Source organism: Odontesthes bonariensis, chromosome 6 (assembly GCF_027942865.1).
Source record: "Odontesthes bonariensis isolate fOdoBon6 chromosome 6, fOdoBon6.hap1, whole genome shotgun sequence".
NCBI classification, from domain to species: Eukaryota; Metazoa; Chordata; class Actinopteri; order Atheriniformes; family Atherinopsidae; genus Odontesthes; species Odontesthes bonariensis.
This window is the reverse complement of record NC_134511.1, coordinates 30638407-30658474: the sequence shown is the minus strand read 5'-3', so window position 1 is coordinate 30658474 and position 20068 is coordinate 30638407. Positions and strand designations below refer to the sequence as shown.

General features: G+C 42.0%; 3 protein-coding genes across 4 annotated transcripts; 2 read left to right on the top strand and 1 right to left on the bottom strand.

Moving 5' to 3' along the window:
- Positions 1-8: 8 nt before the first annotated feature.
- Positions 9-4220, top strand: p2rx4b (purinergic receptor P2X, ligand-gated ion channel, 4b). The gene is made up of 12 exons (XM_075468277.1): positions 9-1069; positions 1184-1331; positions 1422-1493; positions 2486-2558; positions 2644-2740; positions 2826-2906; positions 3014-3155; positions 3234-3370; positions 3437-3530; positions 3626-3691; positions 3769-3873; positions 4055-4220. The coding sequence occupies exons 1-12, from the start codon at positions 885-887 to the stop codon at positions 4085-4087; spliced, it is 1233 nt and encodes a 410-aa protein (XP_075324392.1). The 5' UTR covers positions 9-884; the 3' UTR covers positions 4088-4220.
- A 98-nt stretch (positions 4221-4318) lies between these two features.
- On the top strand, positions 4319-10275 carry gucd1 (guanylyl cyclase domain containing 1). Of its 2 annotated transcripts, none has more exons than XM_075468279.1 (6): positions 4319-4668; positions 4779-4860; positions 5016-5181; positions 5283-5374; positions 5473-5714; positions 9194-10275. In XM_075468279.1, exons 1-6 carry the CDS (start codon positions 4662-4664, stop codon positions 9283-9285), a joined length of 681 nt encoding a protein of 226 aa, XP_075324394.1. In that variant the 5' UTR covers positions 4319-4661; the 3' UTR covers positions 9286-10275. The 2 variants fall into 2 exon arrangements, with proteins under 2 accessions (XP_075324394.1, XP_075324393.1); XM_075468278.1 differs by having other exon boundaries at positions 4320-4668; positions 4776-4860.
- A 969-nt stretch (positions 10276-11244) lies between these two features.
- Positions 11245-19916, bottom strand: upb1 (ureidopropionase, beta). The gene is made up of 10 exons (XM_075469080.1): positions 19701-19916; positions 15396-15567; positions 13974-14061; positions 13781-13875; positions 13544-13702; positions 13293-13462; positions 12111-12192; positions 11987-12029; positions 11621-11775; positions 11245-11339 (listed from the first exon to the last, which is right to left on the bottom strand). The coding sequence occupies exons 1-10, from the start codon at positions 19802-19804 to the stop codon at positions 11256-11258; spliced, it is 1152 nt and encodes a 383-aa protein (XP_075325195.1). The 5' UTR covers positions 19805-19916; the 3' UTR covers positions 11245-11255.
- Positions 19917-20068: the final 152 nt, after the last annotated feature.

Sequence of the window (20068 nt, the reverse complement as noted above, 5' to 3'; positions counted from 1 at the left end):
GGAGACACAAAAAGACATCTGAGCTGAAGTCCTCTCAGTGTGCAGCAGGGCTCTCAAGTCTCACGCATTGAGCGTGACAGTCACTCTTCTCGGTCTTTTTCACGCACTCTCGCCACACATTGTATTTCTCACGCTGAAAAAATATGAAATAATTTTTTCCGGCGCTCCTCTATCGCTATCGAAACGGCATGAAACAAGCACGTCTCCCATGAGTCTGAGCAGAACAGTTATTAATAACAACAACACTAATGATATCATTAATGAAAGACCCCCATTCCTGCAACCCACCCAACGGGGGGGAGGGAGAGAGATGTCACTCTTGCCTGCATTCAAAACTTGAGAGCCCTGGTGTGCAGGTTTGGTTTTAACTGGCATTTTAATCCTAGCTTGTATATCTGAAGGTGGCATGTAAATGTGTGGGAAATTGTTTCAACAAACGTTACATTGTGTATGCTCCAGTTAGTTCCCAGAGTATAATCACTTTGCACTTTTTTGCATGTTAAATTGACAGCTTCACTCTCCTGTGTGTATCTCAGGAAACATGTGCTTGTTACCTGAGATAAGAATATGAGCTAGAGTAAAGTTTTATAGCCTAACAGTGTTTCCCAACCCTGGTCCTCAAGGCACACTGCCCTGCATGTTTTCCATGTTTCCCTGCTCCAGCACACCTGATTCAAATGAATTGGTTAAAAGGGCATGAGTTTTCTTAAGCTAAAGTCACTTTTCATGCCAAGAGAAGTTACTTTTTTATTAGCAGAGTCAGTGATTGCTACTAAACAGTTTTTACAGTACAGGTTTTGTTTAAACATACTTGAAACGCTACATTAATATGACGTGTCCAAAGCGAGTGTGATTTGAATACAATGATTTGAATACAGGCAGCAATGTCCAGTAATCATTACTGCCGAGTCCTTCGTGGTGCAGCGATGAGCAAGACTACAGGCTGCTGCCAGAGCTTTCTACACTATGTGTTTGATTATGAAACCCCAAAGACACTGGTTATTCCCAGCATAAGGGTAGGATTTGTCTTCAGGTTCACCCAACTCCTGGTGGTCCTGTATGTGGTCGGGTAAGTCATGAAAAACAATCATTTATTGCTTGCTGCACTGGGTTGGAATGTGGTAAAATGCAGATCCAAAGTTTAAACAGTGTACAGTGTAAGAGTGCTGTAAACGTCCTGTAGATACGTGTGTGTAACCCAGAAGGCCTACCAGGACACGGACTCTGTCATCAGTACGGTCACCACCAAAGTGAAAGGTTTTGTCTTTACCAACACATCTGACATGGACCCTCGTTTTTGGGATGTGGCTGATTATGTTATGCCTCCTCAGGTACTTAAAAAGACGTGTACCCATCTTTAATTTCACATTTCTGGACTGTGTTTTAGTGTGTGTTTAGTAACTTGCGGCTCTGTCTAACAGGGTGATCGTTCATTCTTTGTGCTGACGAATTTGGTTGTCACACCCCAACAAACTCAGTCACGATGTCCTGAGGTAAGTGACTAGTTACACTGACTGTATTTCGTGACTATCCCATTCTGATTGACTTGATTGAATTTGTTGGAAAGGTTTAGGCATGATGATTGGTTAGAATTAGGGTAAGAGCATGGCTTTATTCATTAAATTAATAGAAAAGACGAGGTAAATCACCGTCCAAAAAGCTGTTACAAATGATAAATGCACCATTCAAACCATCCTAATTTACAATTTTCAAAACAGACAACAGGCCCAAAGACGTGCAAGGTGAGATTAGCTGTCCATTTTTCACATGTACGAAATAAGAAATAAAAACTAGTCCATCAAAGAGAACAATATCTGTCTCATTTTAAAGTAAACTTGCAAAGTAAAATCAAAAAATTTGGCAGTTTTTTTTTTTTTGGCTCTCTCTACAGCTGCGGGTAACACCACTGTCATAAAAGCAAACATTTGTGTGAACCCTGCACATGTACAGCCATACACGTGAATTTATTGTCGCGTTGAATCAGCCACAAAGAAATGTCAAGTGACTGTAAAGCAAAACGGTGTTGTGAGGGGCAGGAAAAACAAGCAGGAATGTGGATAATAAAAGTTATTGCACTTAAAAATGGGTCAGAAGCTCATAGTTTTAAGGTTCACAAACTTCTCTAATGGTGTTTTAAATACATCATGATCCTTGAGGTCAAGCAGCAGAAGTTAAGTGACAATGTGCAAACACTACCGTACATACATACATACATATTACTGTTTAAAACACAGGCCATTTTGTAGTTAAAACTTCATCCACTTTAAAGAGCACAAACATAACACGTGGTACACCAGTTCAAAATAGACCATCATACCTTACAGCATGGAGCCAGGAGCTGACCAAATGTGCTACCACAAGCTACGGCTTCGCAGCTCATTATTGTAATTATCTTACCTGTTTGGAATACATGGTGAGCAAATAAACCTTCCCTTTAGAATATCCCTCTGATATGAAATAACAGATTAATTAATTCATCCTGCAGCTTCCCAGCCCGACAGCTACTTGTGTGGACGACTGTGACTGCATTGAGGGACACAACGATCCTCGGGGAAATGGTAGGCGTTCCTCTCTGTGCTAATGTGCTAAAATACGAGCTGTAAATATTATGACAATAAAGCACGACAAAAAATGTCCTCTCAGGTATACGAACAGGGCTATGTGAGAACTACTCCACCACGGTCAAGACCTGTGAAGTGCTCTCATGGTGCCCTCTTGAAATAGACACTAAGCTGCCTGCGTAAGACTTAATGCAACATCGTAGTATTTGTTATAGAGTAATATAGTTCAGGTGAGGCTTGACATATTGTTTTTGTATTCCACAGACGACCATTACTGGGAGCAGCAGAAAACTTTACAGTGTTGATCAAAAACAGCATCACATACCCAAAGTTCAACTTTCACAGGTCAGTATACAATATCTGCATGTAAGATGAACACATGTGAGAGAGGTTTATCGATGCAATACATTAGTGGGTGTCATTATACCAAATGCTTGTCTTTGCTCCACCAGAAGAAACATACTGCCTCATATTACCTCTTCATACTTGAAGAGATGTGAATTCAGTCGTGAAACAGACCCAGACTGCCCCATATTTCGCCTCAAACATATAGTGACAGAGGCTGGGGAGACCTTTCAAGACATGGCTGTAAAGGTAAAGAGAGTGGACATTGTGTTACACAGTTGGATAATGAGTACATTTCTGAAATTCCTGTATTCTGCGATTTAAAAGGGTGGCATTATTGGTATTCTCATTGACTGGAGCTGTGACCTGGACTTGTGGGCAGGGAAGTGTTACCCAAAATACACCTTCCGCCGACTGGACAACAAGCACCCTGTCAACAATGTGGCGCCTGGTTATAACTTCAGGTGAGCCTATTTTTTATAAATTGTTTTTCTAGAGATGGACAAATCTCATGAAATCACTCTCTTTAGATTTTCAAAATACTACAAGACACCAGATGGAGAAGAAGAAAGAACATTATTTAAAGCATATGGAATCCGCTTCGACGTCATTGTCTTTGGAACTGTGAGGCCTAAACAGATCTTGAAAATGTAATGATTTCATAAATAAAACGTGTGTTCACTCACTGATTTTGGATTTTTTGGGGGGGGTTCTTGCAGGCAGGGAAATTTGGAATTGTACCAACCATTGTGAACTTGGGTGCAGCTTTGTCATTCCTGAGTTTGGTATGTAGAAGTGTTCAGTCTTGCACCCAGAAAACGACGATACAAAGAATTTAAGTGTTACACACGTTTCTCCTCAGGTGCCTGTGGTTGCAGACTGGTTTATGTTAACATGCATGAGGAAGAGAGATCTTTACAGTAGACAAAAAGTATCATACCTGATCGAGGATGCTGATACTGAATCGGTAAGTGATTCCCACTCACCTTCGGTACTCAACTACTATCCTTTAATATAATTTTTTGGTACTTTATTTAAATATTGACATGAGTATTTCCACTCCATTTATTACTTACATACTGTTGTGTGCATGTATCAGTCTTAACATCTCATTTATTCTCTTTCTTTCATCTTTCCCTTTAATACAGACGTCAATGGGCACCACCTATGGAACCCAGTAACAAGTCAACATGAGAACCTTTTCCTACAAAAGAGTGTGAACTTGATCTAAAAATGTCACAAAAATAAGTTTGAATCATTCAATAAAACTCTATACACGTGTCAGTGTAAAAAAAGTGTATGAGTCATGCTGAAATACAGTACAAGAATTGTGCTGCACCGCTTGAATGAAACTCCTCCTCACCTTTAGAGGGCAGCATAGGTTTAAGCGACAACACACCCAAACACACGAAGCTCCGCTCTGTGCTAGCAAACAGCTGAGAAGTAAGGCAGAAGACAGGGGTAACAGCACAAAATCTATCTGAACTTGAGTTTCCCTAACCCCCTTAGGTTATTTGAATAGTTAGTTGACAGTTGTACGTTTATCGGGGGAGTGCATCACGGAGCTGACCTCGCTGTATAACTAGCCGACCTGTTAAGAGTGGATACTGTCAGCCTTGAAGCTAAGCTATCAGTTGGGCAGAGCCATTTCTTCTAACTTGTTAGCATCGATGAGGAAGCCCAACCCCGCCTTTAGAGGGATAAACAAGACTGCCCAGCTCGTCCCGAGTTAGCTAGCCACTTGTCAAAGGCAGAATGACAGGTAAGTAACTCATTGATCAGCTCGCCGGAATAGCAGCATTTATTGTGTTTCTGAAAGCGTTTAAGTAGTTACAAAAAGTTCAACTGTATCTTGATGGGTGTTCTCAGAAGATGCCGTCCTGCTGAATGTGCCTGTCATTCGGCAGCTGTACCACTGGGACTGTGGCTTAGCCTGCTCCAGGATGGTCCTGAAGTAAGTTTCTATTGAAGTTGATGACTTCTATAACTAAACTCAAGTGTCCCCCTTTATTGCTGAGCAGGCTACACCCTAAAGTTAGTCGACATCATACTTCCTGTAACACTAAAGTGCAGATACATGCAAGGTATTCAATCTGTCTAAACTCTTAGGTACGTCCACCCAGTGAGTGATGAGGAGTTTCAGAGAGCGTGCTGGGAGCTGAAACTGACAGAAAGCGTGTGGACCATTGACCTGGCCTACCTCATGTGCCATCTAGGAGTCAAACACTGCTTTTGCACCCAGACTCTAGGTGTAGATAAAGGCTTTAAAAATCAGGTACTTGCATTAGTCCAAGCTAATACTAGTCTCCTAATAAGATGTGGGTTGCTTTAGCTCTGTGTTTGATATAGTCTGTGGTATTTTGATATGCTTTGCAGTCCTTCTATAAGAAGCATTTTGACACAGAGGAAGACAGAGTGAACAAGCTCTTCCTAAATGCAGAAAGCAAAGATGTGATAGTGAGGAAAAGGTGAGTTTTCTGCTTGCTACAATTCATTTTCAAGCTTTTTTAGTGTAGACGATCAATTGTGAGGTCTAAAATGTGTCGGTGTGGTTATCTTTTCACAGTTCGGTGACAGTTCAGGAGATCCAGTCTCATTTGGAGCAGGGCCATGTCGCCATAGTGTTGGTCAACGCTGTAGTCCTCACATGTGAACTGTGCTCCTCGCCTGTCAAATACTGCTGCTTCCTGCCTGTGGGCCAGAAGTGTTTCTGCAGGAAGCCGGAGTACCAGGGTCATTTTGTGGTTGTGTGTGGCTTCAACAGGACCACCGGCTGCATCTTTTACAACAACCCTGCATATTCCGACCGTGAGTAATCTTGTTGTTCCAAAGGACTTGCTTCATGTAGCGTGGCTGCATATTAATTTTAAAAAGCAGTGACTGCCACTCTGACAGCAGTCAAAGGTTCTGTTTACACTCAATTATGTAACAGATGTGATATGAAACTGGTGAAAGGAGCATGAAATAGGTCAAACTGATTAGTAATCTCATATAGGTCAGTGTCAGCCCAACTTGGCTTGTAGAAAACGCACCAACTAAAGCTTTTAAATTCTCTGCAGCTTTCTTTTTTCACCCGTCTGTGAGGAAAAATAAACAGCAGCTGTACTATCTGTGGGCGCCTGTAGCGTCCCAGATGCTCACATAAAACGAAGCATTAAAGATGCCATTTTATCCTTTTTACTCAAGACGTTAAGTTGATGTTGAATATGTGTCTATAGCTTATTTGAATTGATGTTATTGACTGAATTGCTCATTCACTGATATCTAAACTAAACAAAACGGTGTATAACAGACCTGTTGAGCACCACTAAATGAATGCATGGTTCCCATGGTAGTGTGATGCATAGTTTACAGTTTGTTTTACTATTCCTGCAAAGCTTCTGTGTCTTGATGTCAAGCTCAACTTGTTTGGATATTTAACATCTTCCCTCAGTTAAATATAGATGATGGTAATTCATCACTGAACTCTGGTCAAAATGTTTAATTATTTGTAGACTTAACACCATGCAGGACCACTTTTTAAAATAGAAATGGTGAGAAGATGTCAGCATTGCATTGTGGTTAAGTTTGGTATCAACCTGATGTTACTGTCTGGAATATCATCAGTAAAAGAGTGGCTACACTCCTCAGTTCTAAGGAACAGAAACATGCACAGCTCAGCTATATTTATTCAGGGCAGGACCATTGTATTGTCCACTTCTAATCGGATCAGTACTTACGCATGTTGGCAGAAGGTCTTTAAAGTTTTACTAAGACCACATTTGGATTTGGTCACACCAAATCCAAAGTAAGCTGTTTTTAACACTCACACCAGAGGCCTGACATCCATCCAAATGCATCAACACAACAAGGAACCTCATTTCTGCATCACGTCCTGCCTGTGATAGACAGATGTTCCCCTTTCACCCCCTCTGTCACTTCTCCATCTGTGAGAGTGCATTTATAGTCAAACTACTGCAATTCATGCAACTTCCTTTTTGATAAAGCTTATAGTTAGGGACGGCTCAGGTGATCCTGAAACATCCCATAGTTAAGCTGCTATAGGCCTAGACTGCTGGGGGAGCTCATCTGTCACACCTTTCCTCACTTTACTGTCTTTATGTATATGTGACATTATTGTGGTCATTAACTCGTGTTTCCCTGTTCCAACAGATATCCTTTGAATGGTGTTACAGTCCCCCCCCCTTTCTGTCTTCTCAAACCCCAGCTGGTCGAGGCGGATGGCCACCCTTCCTGAGTCTGGTTCTGCCAGAGGTTTCTTCCTGTTAAAAGGGAGTTGTTCCTCTCCACAGTCGCCTCAGGCACGCTCAGGATGGGAGATTGGACTGAAGACAAAGTTTCAGTGCAATCTGTTGGTTTCCTTAGCTAGGAAATTGTTTTTGAATTGGCTCTATATGAACGAATTGGATTATTTTATGAATAATTATGATTACAATTAATTGAATTCCAATTGGCTTGAATTGGACTTTATTATCTAAGTGCCTTGGGATGACATTTGTTGTATTTGGCGCTATATAAATAAAAATGAATTGAATTGAAATTAGGTTATCTGAAACGTCAGAGTGGATCATATTTTTGATTGAGGATTTTCCAGAAGCACACTTGATCCATTACTGTTCTCTTTATTCTCACTTTTAATTTTCCACAGTTGCACCTTGTACACATGAACGCAGGTATTTTGATAACCGATTTGTGCCTTTGTTGACATGGCAACGGGAGATGCCAGCAAGATGCATTATTATTTTTACGTCTTTGCTCATAAATGTACTCCATTTTTCTCCAATAAATTCAAGAACCTAGGCGTCAAAATGTGATTATGAAGTTCCCTGCCAAGGCAGAACCGACTGCCGTCGTACCTGTTTTTAGACAAAACTCAATCAGACCTCTAGTTGTTGAGAATAAAGTGGTTGTAGTCAGCTGCTTTGCATGCGTGTTGAAGGGATGACGACCTGTCGTGGTGTTGGGAAAGCTGGACACAGAGATATTGAGCAGGGGAGGGGAGGTAATGTAAGACAGCGAATACCTTTGGGTGGTCATTAAAAGTGGTTTGGACAATAATAAGGCAAGTGTTGCCACTTACCCCGTGTACTGTTAGCTGTCGTCTCAGAACTTATGTTCGGGTTGTGTTTTTCGTCTTCTTTACAAGCAGAATTGTTTCGTAAACTAAATAAAACCGTGTTCGTCAGCACTCGGCTTTAGACCTGCTTGTGTCAGCAGAGTAGACGCTTCAGTGATTGCAAGCTTCTACTTGACAACAAAATAGTGGAATAACCAAATATTGAGAAAATTCCCATTAAAGATAAGTCCTGTTTTGGGTAAAATCCTTTAAAAGGTCATGCTGGTGGCTCTAAAACTGTGTTTAAACTCTTCGTGACAGTAACATGCTCATTTTTAGCTGCTATCATTAATATAGTGCATTAAAAAACAAGTGTGTTTGCTCACTAACTTGAGAATTTCCACGAAACACACGAGGGGAATAGTTTAGTTAGGCTGAAAGTATTGAGGAACAAACTAAAATACCAGATATTTTCAGAATTTGACCTGACAATGGCATTGGGTGTAAAGTTAAGGAATTATCCCAAGGATTCAGATTAATGCTGAACAACCCAGAAGTTGTTGACATATTTCCCTCAAACTGTATCAGATTGAGACGCGTTGTCAGAACATTGACATTGTGATGATGACTTCGAGTGAAGCGTAAACATTTTGCTGCAAAAAACCGTAAGAACGTTGCTCATTGTTGCTATCTGTTATGCGTTATCTGTCAGATACGTCTGTCAAATAGAGCAAAGTTCACTCAGATTTGTAGGCTGTGGAAAATAAAGAGGTTTTTCTTGAACCTCTATTTACAAAATATGAAGTTTGTTGTTGGTGAGAGATGTGCCGGCCCTGCTGAAAGGTTCTCCACCTTTCGGTGACATTGAAAGCAGCTTTTATTCAGTGTGTATTTTTGGGTCTTTTTGACCTTTTTGTATTGTTTTATGGATGTTTTTACTAATATTTGCTGTTATTTGCCATTGGATGACTTTATCAGTGTTGTCTTCCCCTATTTTCTCTAATATATGTTGTTTTATTCCCTGTTAATTTATTTTTTTTTTTAAAGCAAAAGTGCTATACAAATTAAGATTGGTTGGTAATAACGCTCCCTCGGTCAGAGACACAGGAGGCTTCTGCCCTGCTGTTTGGTGTTTGAAACCAATGAAAGCTTTAATGTTTGACTAAATAAATAAATAAACTTAAATAGAAACTTAAAATAAATAATGCGTGTGTGTGTGTGTGTTATCCAGGAGTGTGCTGTACCAGCATCAGTAACTTCGAAGAGGCCCGACGGAGCTACGGTACAGATGAGGATATCCTCTTTATCTTCAAGGAAAGTTGATGCTCCGTGACGATGAATTTGGATTTCATCATTGTAGATACATCACGCTGTCGCAGGCTGCCGGTCTAATGGCACCTCCTGTCGTCTCCCGTCCCCTAGGATATCTTCTCCGGGGCCCAACAGCCCATCCACACATATATAAATATACGTACGCTGAGGCTACTCGACCTTTGACGGCAGGAAGATTTAGAAATCTAAGATGGACTATTTTTCTATTTCCTTTTTTGAGATGAGCAGATCAAATGAATTTAACTGTCTTTGTTGAATTTTGATGACTGTCAGTACACGCAGACTGGATTAGCTCATCGTGGAGTTGAGAAGTTCTGACCTTTACAAACTTGAATATGACTGATCAGAAACTAATGTGCACATGATTCAGGGCTGGTGTTGCTAACATACAGTATTGTGTGTTCAAACGTTTCGTTGTGTTCAGTGTTGCTGCGAAGGTGCTCATCTTTAGCCCCCACCCGCCTTTTTAAAGTCCTAACTCACCTTTTTACTCAGATGATTCAGTGAACAGGGAATACAGGACAGAGTGGCGTTCTGGGAATCTCAGGTGATCACAGCTCTGTGTGACTGTGCTAGTTCAGTGCCGTAGTTGTTTGTGAAACTCAACACGCCAGCAGAACAACGTGAACGGAGACGCAATGAAGCGAGACTTTGATTCACGTCACTGGAGAAACGTCTTGTGCGCTGCTGCCATGGAAACGTGCCGGACTAAAGGCGGGACAGGGCGTATTCTGAACATTGGGTAATGTCTTCACTATCCCTCAGTTTCTCTGTTTTTATTTTTAAAGTTGCTATTATGTATGTTTTTTGCACTACATTTTTCATACCACACACAGCTGTGTTATTTAAATTAAATAAGTCACCTCCGTCTGAACGTGCTTTCTGGTGGGGAAAAAAAGGCACATTTTAAACTGCAATGCTTATTTTTTTATTAAAGATAGAGTTGCATTTATTATGGTATGATTAAAAGATTTGAACATATGCTGCATTCTTATTTTTGTCTTTTTTCTTGAGATTCTACCTGGTCAAACTCAAAATATTTACAAGAAATTGTCCAAAAAATCATGCATGTTAGGTTGATTGGCATCTCTAAATTGTCCTTAGGAGTGAGTGTGAGCGTGCATGGTTGTTTGTCTCGTTTGTCTCTATGTGGCCCTGCGATGGACTGGCGGCCTGTCCAGGGTGTACCCCGCCTCTCGCCCATTGACTGCTGGGATAGGCTCCAGCCCGCCCGCGACCCGATCGACGGATTCAGCGGTATAGATAATGGATGGATGGATGGATGTCCAAAAAAGCTTGAATGCTTTTATTCATTCATCATATTTGAGAAGTCCTCATACCGCTGACTCTGTGAATCACAACTTTGATAGGTTTTTACCTTTTTCCTTTCAGTACAGAGCAAATTTACCAAAGATATTGTTGTGAAACAGACATCACAGGTCCCTAAACTAAATATAATTATTACAGAACTGCATACGTCTGGAGCCACCCCTCATTTCTTTATATATTCTCAGGAAATTCAAAAGAAGGCGCAGCTATTTATTGAAAAATGTGAAAACATAAATGGATATACAGTCTATAAGCTAAAAACGGAGTTTGTACAGTTATAACAAGTTTGAATATTTGGTCTGAGCTCCTTTATTCTCCAACACAGTCTGAACCCTCTTAGATAAGCTTTCTGTCATTTCTTTAAGTAGTCTTCAGGAATAGTTCTCCGGGCTTCTTGAAGGACATCCCAAAGCTCTTCTTTGGATGTCGGCTGCCTTTTGTTCTGTTCTCTGTCAAAAACTATGAAATCAAGACACTTCAGTCATCTCCATATAAAAAGTGGGGCCCTGGCTGGACTTTGTACTCCCTTAAAGTGGTGAAAGAATCACAAAGTCTTTGGTATGACTGGTAAGGTCAGATTTATTTGCAGAAATGGACTATAATAAATGTACAGTACTGCATGTGAGTATGTTCTACTCCTTCACCATTTTGGGTTTAAAGTCATGTCTTACGGCCTTAGTAAGTTCCTCTGCGTATTCTGCATACCGCCCAGTCATCTGCACAAAAAAGATACAGTTTACAGATTAAATTAGCATTTGGAATAATTGCATTTAAATAACAAAAATAAAACAACCAGTTATTGCAAGAGCAAATGCAGCATATTTAAGATGTGTGGCATGAATACTTGTGATAGCAGGAGTAAAAAGTAGCTAAGCATAGCCTTGTTGTGTATAAAAGGAATTCACATTCTTACTATATATTACAACAGAGGGAGAAATAGTACTTTCTTAAAACTTTATTCTATATAAAACGGCATATAAGAATTTGCTGTATTTACCTTAAAGCTCCATTTATCGCTGACTTGTCTGTTCAGGTTGAGGTCCAGTTCTACCACCAGCAGTCCATCCCGGGTCCTAGAGAGCCCTGGGGTGCGGCTGCCATCAGGTGCAGCAACATAACTGGACCCATAAAAATGTCCAAAGTCGTGGCGAGCTGCAAAAGCCGGGAGAACCGTCAGTAACGGCTACAATAGGGTACAAGATGGAAGACTCATTCTGGTTTAAAGGCCCGGTCGGCTACAGTTTACCGTTATTGTTTAGCAGCGTTCAAGTTATCTTCAAAGTAAACTCTAAATGCAGATTTAGATTCAGCCACATCACATTCCTTTGCTTTAACTGTAAATGATGGAACTCTGAACCCCTACCTTTTTTCCCATCACCTGAAGTGAATTCACTTTTGAAATGTTCCTGCGTACAAAAACAGCGTTTTAAAAATCAAATTAAAATCAGATTATGATGCGTTTGTATGTGTGATGGCAGCAGAGTTACCGTCCCAACACGGTTGATGGCGCAGGTAAAGCAGTGGTTAGCTATTGCGGCGTTCCTGGCCTCTATGGGCCACATGGGCTCACTGTGAAGAAGAAATAACATCATTGTTTATGAATACGTACCGTGCACACGTAATAATGTGACTCATTCGATTCCCCAAACAGCATGAAATCATTAACATTTTTTGTTTCCTATCATTTTAGAGATTGTACGAAAAAGCACACTTTAAAGCTTTATACGTACGCGAGCCATTTCCTCTGTAAATAACAACAGTGGTCAAGTTTAGACCAGGAAAACTTCCCAAAAGACCGAATTAAAACCCCCAGAAAGAGACTAAAGCAGACTCTGGAGTGGTGCGACATTGTTCGACTGTGCAGCTACATCCATGGATATAATTCCCATAGAGTGGATCTCTCCTGCATCCTCAAGAAAAGAATCAGCATCAGGTGATGCATTTTGGAAACAAGCTCAAAGGAGAGATTAAGTTACAAACTTAATGAGCAAAGGTACATTTGGAGAATTCAAAAAACAAAACTTAATTTAATTAAATTAACACCTCTTTAACTGTTATCATGCTTTGGTTTTGTGTTGCTTTTGTGCAGTAAAATGTGATTAAATATAGTCAACAAGAAAGTACACATTATTTCAGTTCTCAGGTTTTAAGAATCAGGACATAAAATAAAACATATTGTCTGTGCCAGCTCTTGAGATCAGATTAAATACAACCTCAAATGAACACCAACACATGACATATTACACTGTGTTATTTTTCTTTTAATAAAATACAAAAACATTCTTATGGAAGCTCATTCTGCATACAATCTGTAAAAAAAGCTGTACACGAAAAGAAGGTGGCTTAAACCTAAAGACCATCAAAAGAGATGTTTGTCGAACATGACTAAAGAATCCGGCAAAACGTGAACATCCTCCAAAGAAAAACTAAGTGTCTTAGTTGACTTCAAACTGTTTTGCTGTCTGTGATACTCGCCAACAGGACGATCGGCTCTTTTCCTCACTTATTAATCAAAATAACAGAAATTCTAACCAGTGTGGCCCAAACTTTAGCCTGACCCCATAACAGTGTATAATAACAGCAAAACAGGTCATGGACAGTAAGAATATTCTGTGAGGATGAACTACTTAAAGAAGGGCTTTGATTGGTAGCTTTGATCTGTTTCGTACCTGAGAGCTCCAACAGTGGCGGATGGGTTGAAGATGATCTCAGCTCCATTCATACTGTACATGAACCAGTTGAGGGGATGATGACGACCATAGCAGATGTTCACAGCAATCTTCCCAAACTGTGTCTGGAACACTGTGTGGCCTGTGTCACCCTCCATATAATATGTGGACTGAGTGTAAAGACATATACATCAGAGCAGATGGACAAAAATCCACACAGCTGCAGTGGATCTTTTAGTTCACCTTCTAACCTCATTAAAGTCTCCGACTCTGGGAATGTGGTTCTTCCTGCTTTTTCCCAGCACATTTCCAGAGTTGGAGATCACCACCGCTGTGTTCCACAGAGTGTCGTGTAGCTCGTCTCTTTCAAGAATTGGAGAAACAACTACCATGTTGTACTTTTTGGCAAGCTAAAGGCAGAATTAGACAATGATCAGACAAGATTTTCTCCTGTTCAACTGTACAGAAGCAAACCTAAACAGTCTCACCTCTTGGCAGAATCGGGTGGTGTTTCCCTCTTCAGCACACTCTGCAAACTCTGTCCACGGTTCTTTTTCACGAGTGCAGAACGCAAAGGGCATGGCTGTGAACGCAAAAACCAACATGTATCTCTTGTGCAACCTCATCTGTAACGTGTGATACATATTAAATTCTGTGGCTGAGAGTCGTGAAAGCACTCACTCCAGGTCTCCTGAAAGCAGATGATGTTAACACCGCACATGGCTGCGACCTCCACGATTTCACCAACACGGCTATGCACGGCATTGATCTGTAAGGGGAGGGCATTTGACATGCAAAATTTTGTTGTCACAGAGTACTTCTTGAGCCCTTTAAATGCGATGTGCTCTGCTCTGTTTTTAATCATTTTTCACGCTTTTCTGAGGTCTTATGAGATGTATGAGACAGGCTTTGGTCAAAATACCCATGGTGTTCTTGTCTGACCCCAGCTCTGCTGCAGTCTCTGCTTAGAGGGGTGGAGGGAGAGCATGTGCTAAACCCCACCCTTTCGGTGAGGCCAGCAGCTAAACACAGGGAATTAGTTTAGCAGTGTAGCTGTAAGTTAGCAGCAGAAGCTAGTAAACTAACCTCTCTCATCAACAAAGCAAACAACCTGACACAGAACACAAACAAAACAATAGAACTCATTCTGGAAGAACAGAACTGACCAACATCTCCCACTTTACGTAAATGGCAAATGTGTGGAAGTAGTCAGCACTTTCACATTCATGGGCATTCACATAACTGACACTCACCTGGACACAACCCATCTCTGCTGTATTAAAAAAGGCACACCAACGCCTTCACTTCCTGCGTGTGCTTCGAACCAATAAGCTCAGCACCAAGATCATGGCTGCTTTTTACCACACCGTGATTGAAAGTACCCCGACATACGGACTCACAGTGTGGTACGTTGCCTGTTCAGTGGCTGACAAGAAGGCCCTGCAGAGGGTCATACAGGCTGCTCAGAAAATCATGGGCAGCCCTCTCCCTTCTCTCAGGGACATAACAGACTCACGATACCTGTCCAGAGCCAGGAACATTGTAAAAGGCTCTCACCATCCAGGCCATCATCTGTTTGACCTCCTGCCCTCAGAGAGGCGATACAGGACAGTACAAACAAGGACAAACAGACTGTTGAACAGCTTCTTCCCAAAAGCCATCCAAACATTAAACAGACACTGGTGACAAATGAAATGTACTGCACTATACAGCCCCTCTGTGCAATATACAATTTACACATATCTCAGATCAGGTTTTTATTTATTTATTTATTTATATGAAAAAGAATGTCTTCGAGTCACAATGTTTTATTGTCTTTCCACTGTTTTTTATTATTGTTTTTATTGTTGTATATAATGTGTGAGGAGCTATTGCAATCTTGTTGTATCCTGTGTACAATGACAATAAAAGGAAATTGATTGATTGACTTGACTGAACAGTAATGGACCAAGCCGGAGACGTACAACTTGCAGCAATGCATGTGTATTGTTAATTACTGCGTTTAAACGTTTTTAATAAAACAGATTACATTAACGTCATTCAACAATTGTACTTTGAGACCTACATCTGACCTACTGAGAAGTAGTATGTGTGAGTCCTGACCTGGTCTAGGATGGGAGCGTCAGTTGGCAGAACGATGCGGTTCTGGACGAGTCCCACCCGGATCCTTCTGGGTGGTCTCAGTTGCTCCTGAACTGCATCAAACTTGTGTCCTCTCAGCTCAAAGTCTCGCTGAGATGCAGTCTCCACAGCACAGGCCGGGAGGTCCAACTTCCTGTGAGAGAAAAGACCCTTCATCATGCAGTTATGAATCCCCACTTACCCGGAGTCACCTCCATCATTCAAGGCTAAATGTAGGCCCTACGAAAGGGCCAAACATCTTTTGCTATAGAATATGGCGGACTGAAAGAACAACCTATATCTTAAGGCTCACAGTAAAGCCGGAGTTATAGTTGACGCGTCTGTCACGGCGGTGGCGGACCGTGACGTCAAAATGACGTTTCAGGCATGGCGCTTCCCTTGAAAAGACGGCGCAGCGCGGTGTCGTGCACCAGTCGATTTTTGTAACTTGGCTGCACCGAGAACAACGAACCGTATGGACCGATGTGAGACTAGGCTCAGTCAGGAGGTGCGTTTGTACAGGCAGCTGTACGACACTGCAGTGAAACAGCACAGGGAGCACATAAACTCCCAAAACTGGTGCACAGAGATTGGCAGAACTTTGGGGAAAGAGGGAGTGTTCTGTAAGAATGTGTGGAAGAAGCTACGGGACAGATACGTGAAGGCAAAGAAGAGGGCAGAGACTCTGTTGATGCCGGGGGCTTCAAACCTTCACCTCTATTAACTGAATTAAAAAATTTAAATGATCCGAAAACTGCAGCAGTATCATTAATTACAGTATTCTTGCTCTTGACAGAGGCATTGTTTTCTTCTCCACTTTCGTGGTTGTAGAGTAGCGGTAACCTTCACGTAGCAGCGACACCTCTGTGACGGAGAAAATTGCAACGACTGGCGCATCGACTTGCGCCACTATATATAGCGGGCACGAAATCGTGACGTCATCAACACCGCTCGCGCTAGCAGACGCGGCAACCATGCTAGAGCCTTTAGGTAATCACATTACAACATTTTGTTTCTTCAAAGGATTCTACACTAATGAAAACAGGATTATCAGTCACTGATATGGTTGTGGAGGAATTTTGGCCAACTCTTCTTTCCAACGTTGCTTCAGTTCATTGCGGTTTGCAGCATTGGTTTATGCACAGCTCTCTTAAGCATTTCAGTCAGCCCTCCACCACCGTGCTTGACAGTTGGTATGAGGTGTTTGTGCTGATATGCTGCGTTTGGTTTTCTCCAAACGTGCTGCTGTGCATTATGACCAAACATCTACTCTTTGGTCTACTCTGTCCAAAGGACATTGTTCCAGAAGTCTTGTGGTTTGTTCAGATGTTACTTTACAAACCTAAGCTGTGCTGCCATGTTCTTTTTAGAGAGAAGAGGCTTTCTCCTGCAACCCTTCCAAACAAGCCATACTTGTTCAGTCTTATTCTAATTGTACTGTCATGAACTTTAACATTTAACATGCTAACTGAGGCCTGTAGAGTCTGAGATGTAGCTCTTGGGTTTTTCACCTTGGGGTGAACTTGCTGGGACGTCCACTCCTGGGAAGATTGAATGTTTTCCACTTGTGAATAATATTTCTAAATGCAGATTGATGGGCAGCAACAATTGTTTCTCTAAGATCATTGCTGATGTCTTTCCTCCTTCGCATTGTGTTAATGCATAAAAATCACACAGCTGAATGCTCCAGAGCAGCAAACTGACAAAACTCCTGCTTTTACAGAGGTGCTCACACTTACTGCTGATCAAATAATCTGGGGCCTCATGTACAAAGCGTGTGTACGCACAAAATAGTGGCGTACGCACCTTTTCACGTCAACGATCAGATGTATCAAGAACGAAATGATCGTGGAAATGTGCGGTGCCTCACGGCAGCTTCAGGGCTGGCGTACGCACGTTTCTGCAGCTGTTGATTCTTTGGCAACACCTAAGATGATGTTGGGAAACTGTTATCATAAATAAATGTGAAAATTAGTCCTCAGACTGTGATGTGCACATTTGAGATAGATGAACAATTAATACTGATAAACAATTAATACACCCATGTGTCTCCATTTACACGAGTGGATATAAAAGCAGCGCAAAGTGGTGCAATGCACACCATTAAAAACAATGGCTGCTTTAAAAGTATTAGAAGACTTTGCAAATGGTGCAATTCGAAGAGAGCGCGTGTTCACTACAACAGAGAGGATTAGCTGGCACATGATGGCGACTCATTAGCCGTTTTGAGGGAAACCCTCCTAGAACTGTGTGCAGAGCTGCGGCCGGCGTTGGAGCGCAACACAGCGAGGAGCCGTGTGCTGCCTGTGCTCACAGGTGATGTGCACACTGGGGTTCCAATCGGGGCATTCAAGAGGGAGCTGGCCAACCGATTGGGACTGTGCCAGTCTACCCTGACCCGAGCCATGCCAGCCGCGTGGGGCAGAATTAACCGCATCTCAGCCACGTATATCATTCCCAACAGGCCAACATTAGCTCAATTTGAAGCGAGAGCCGATTTTGTAATCGGAGCTATCGACTGCGCACACATTGCTATAAAAGCACCATCACATGATGAATTTGTATGTTAACAGGGAACATTTTCATTCGATCGATGTACAGATCATATGTGATGAGTAAATGCAATTAACCAACATTGTGGCGACGTGCCCTGGTTCAACGCACGATTCATACATTCTGAGTAACAGCATCGTTGGGAACAGACTACAGGGTGGCACTGTGCGTGATGGCTGGCTTCTTAGTGAGTAACTTCATTCTTGTAATGGTCCTAATATTATTCCCCGTGACACGTGACGCGAGGGGGCGCACATTGAGTAGGCCTATGTGCGCCCCCAATTTCTATCCCATCTTCACAGCATCATTATTATATTATATTTATTAGTCGGTGGTTAAAGTTAGTTTCTTGCTGTTTTTTGCTGGTTAAACTTCAGTTTAAGATCTTTCTAACAAGCCCCTGATCGTCTCTGTGGGCATATATTAATAACCCCGTGCGTAAAGTGTGAAATGTCTTAATCAGCCTCGACTTTTCCCCGGCGCACTTCTGCACGTTACTGTATGAACACGTTGTTGTGAGTTACACAAAAACATGGGTATTTACCTTGGGGGTAATCAGTCACCCACATGAGCTCCCACCACCCCATGAGAGAGCAGTGTTACCCATAGTTGCCCCGACTCTCTGTTTAAACAGTCGGTCACCCCCCCACCCGCCTGTTTTGGCCACACTGCGGCGGTGGGCAGCCAGTCTCCACTTCACATCCACCTTAATGTTGGACCACTTCTTCTTCACCTCTGCTTGTGAGGCTTCTCAGACCCCCCAGCATTGACAGCCTCAGGCTCTCCCACCCACTCTTCTTGTGTTTGCCGGAGGACAGTGTGCCAAAGAACACATTTTTGCAGGCCTTCACTTCAGAAAGTAGCACCGACATCTCGCTTTCCATGATGTTCTTCTTTTTTCCCGTCTTATTCATTCTTTTTTCTTTATTTTCTGACCGTACAGACAGGGGGATCACAGGTGCAGGGCTCATTTAAATAGGATTTGCGTATTTAAGTAGGGGCGAGGACAGGGAGGAGTCGGGTACTCCGACATGTGCGCTCAATTCCACGTTGATTGGGATGTACAAACGAAATGTGCTTGGATTAATGCGTGCGCACAGATTCGTACATCCGACGTTGGAGGGCATTTGGGTTTGAGCGTACGCCATGTTTCAGTAGGAAATCCACGCAAGTCTTTGTACATGAGGCCCCAGGTGTATTTGATCAGCAGCACCTGGCTGCTACTTATCCTCTTTATTCCAGTAATGCTGCACCTTGTTATTTTTACACACTGGTTTTGCATTATGATTGTAACAACAGGCTATAATATGTCATCTGTTGGTCATCTGAATTTTTATTTCCCTAATGTTAAGACCTGGTAGGGACAAACTGTATTTTTATTGGTTTGAAACTGACTTTATTTTACATATAAATGGATATGAATGTCAAATTTCAGTTTTTGGTAATTAACAGCACTTTAATTGCAAAAATGTCTAACAATGGTCTCACTATGGCGTTATCGGTTAATAAGTGTTGCTCACAGCTGTGAGTCCTGTCAGGCTTTGAATTAGTCATCCTTTCATTGGACAGGTGAAAGGTTGTGCGCTGTACCGAGCAGCACGGAGGCAGCTGGGCAAAGTCCGCTCACCAGAGTAATCATTTAACAATTGGAAAAGAAAAAGCAGCACAAAGCAAGGTTACATTGGCCTGGTTCACCACATACTGATTAATGAGACAAAAAACGCGTCAACTCACTGCGTTTCCCTCCCGAATAATATACGTTTCACCTCCGCCAACTCGGCCTCTGGCAGGTGAGACTCCAGAGATTTCTCCAGCGATTCAAACTCACATGCGGACATGTTTTTAGCGGGTTCTTTGGGCTTGGAACTCCAACAACAGCTGCACAACTCAGACGCTTCTTCTTACTGTCTGTTTCCACGTTTTTATCTGTTTCGCTCTGTTACATAACAGCTTTCGAAAGAGGCGCTCCCACCTGCGTGTCACGGTAGTTGTTAACCCTTCTGTGCCATCAGACTTTGAATACGTATTTCTAATATTGATTTTTTTACAGCATCAAAATCAGACTTTGAATTTGAAAAACCAACAGTGTAAGAAAAAAAATC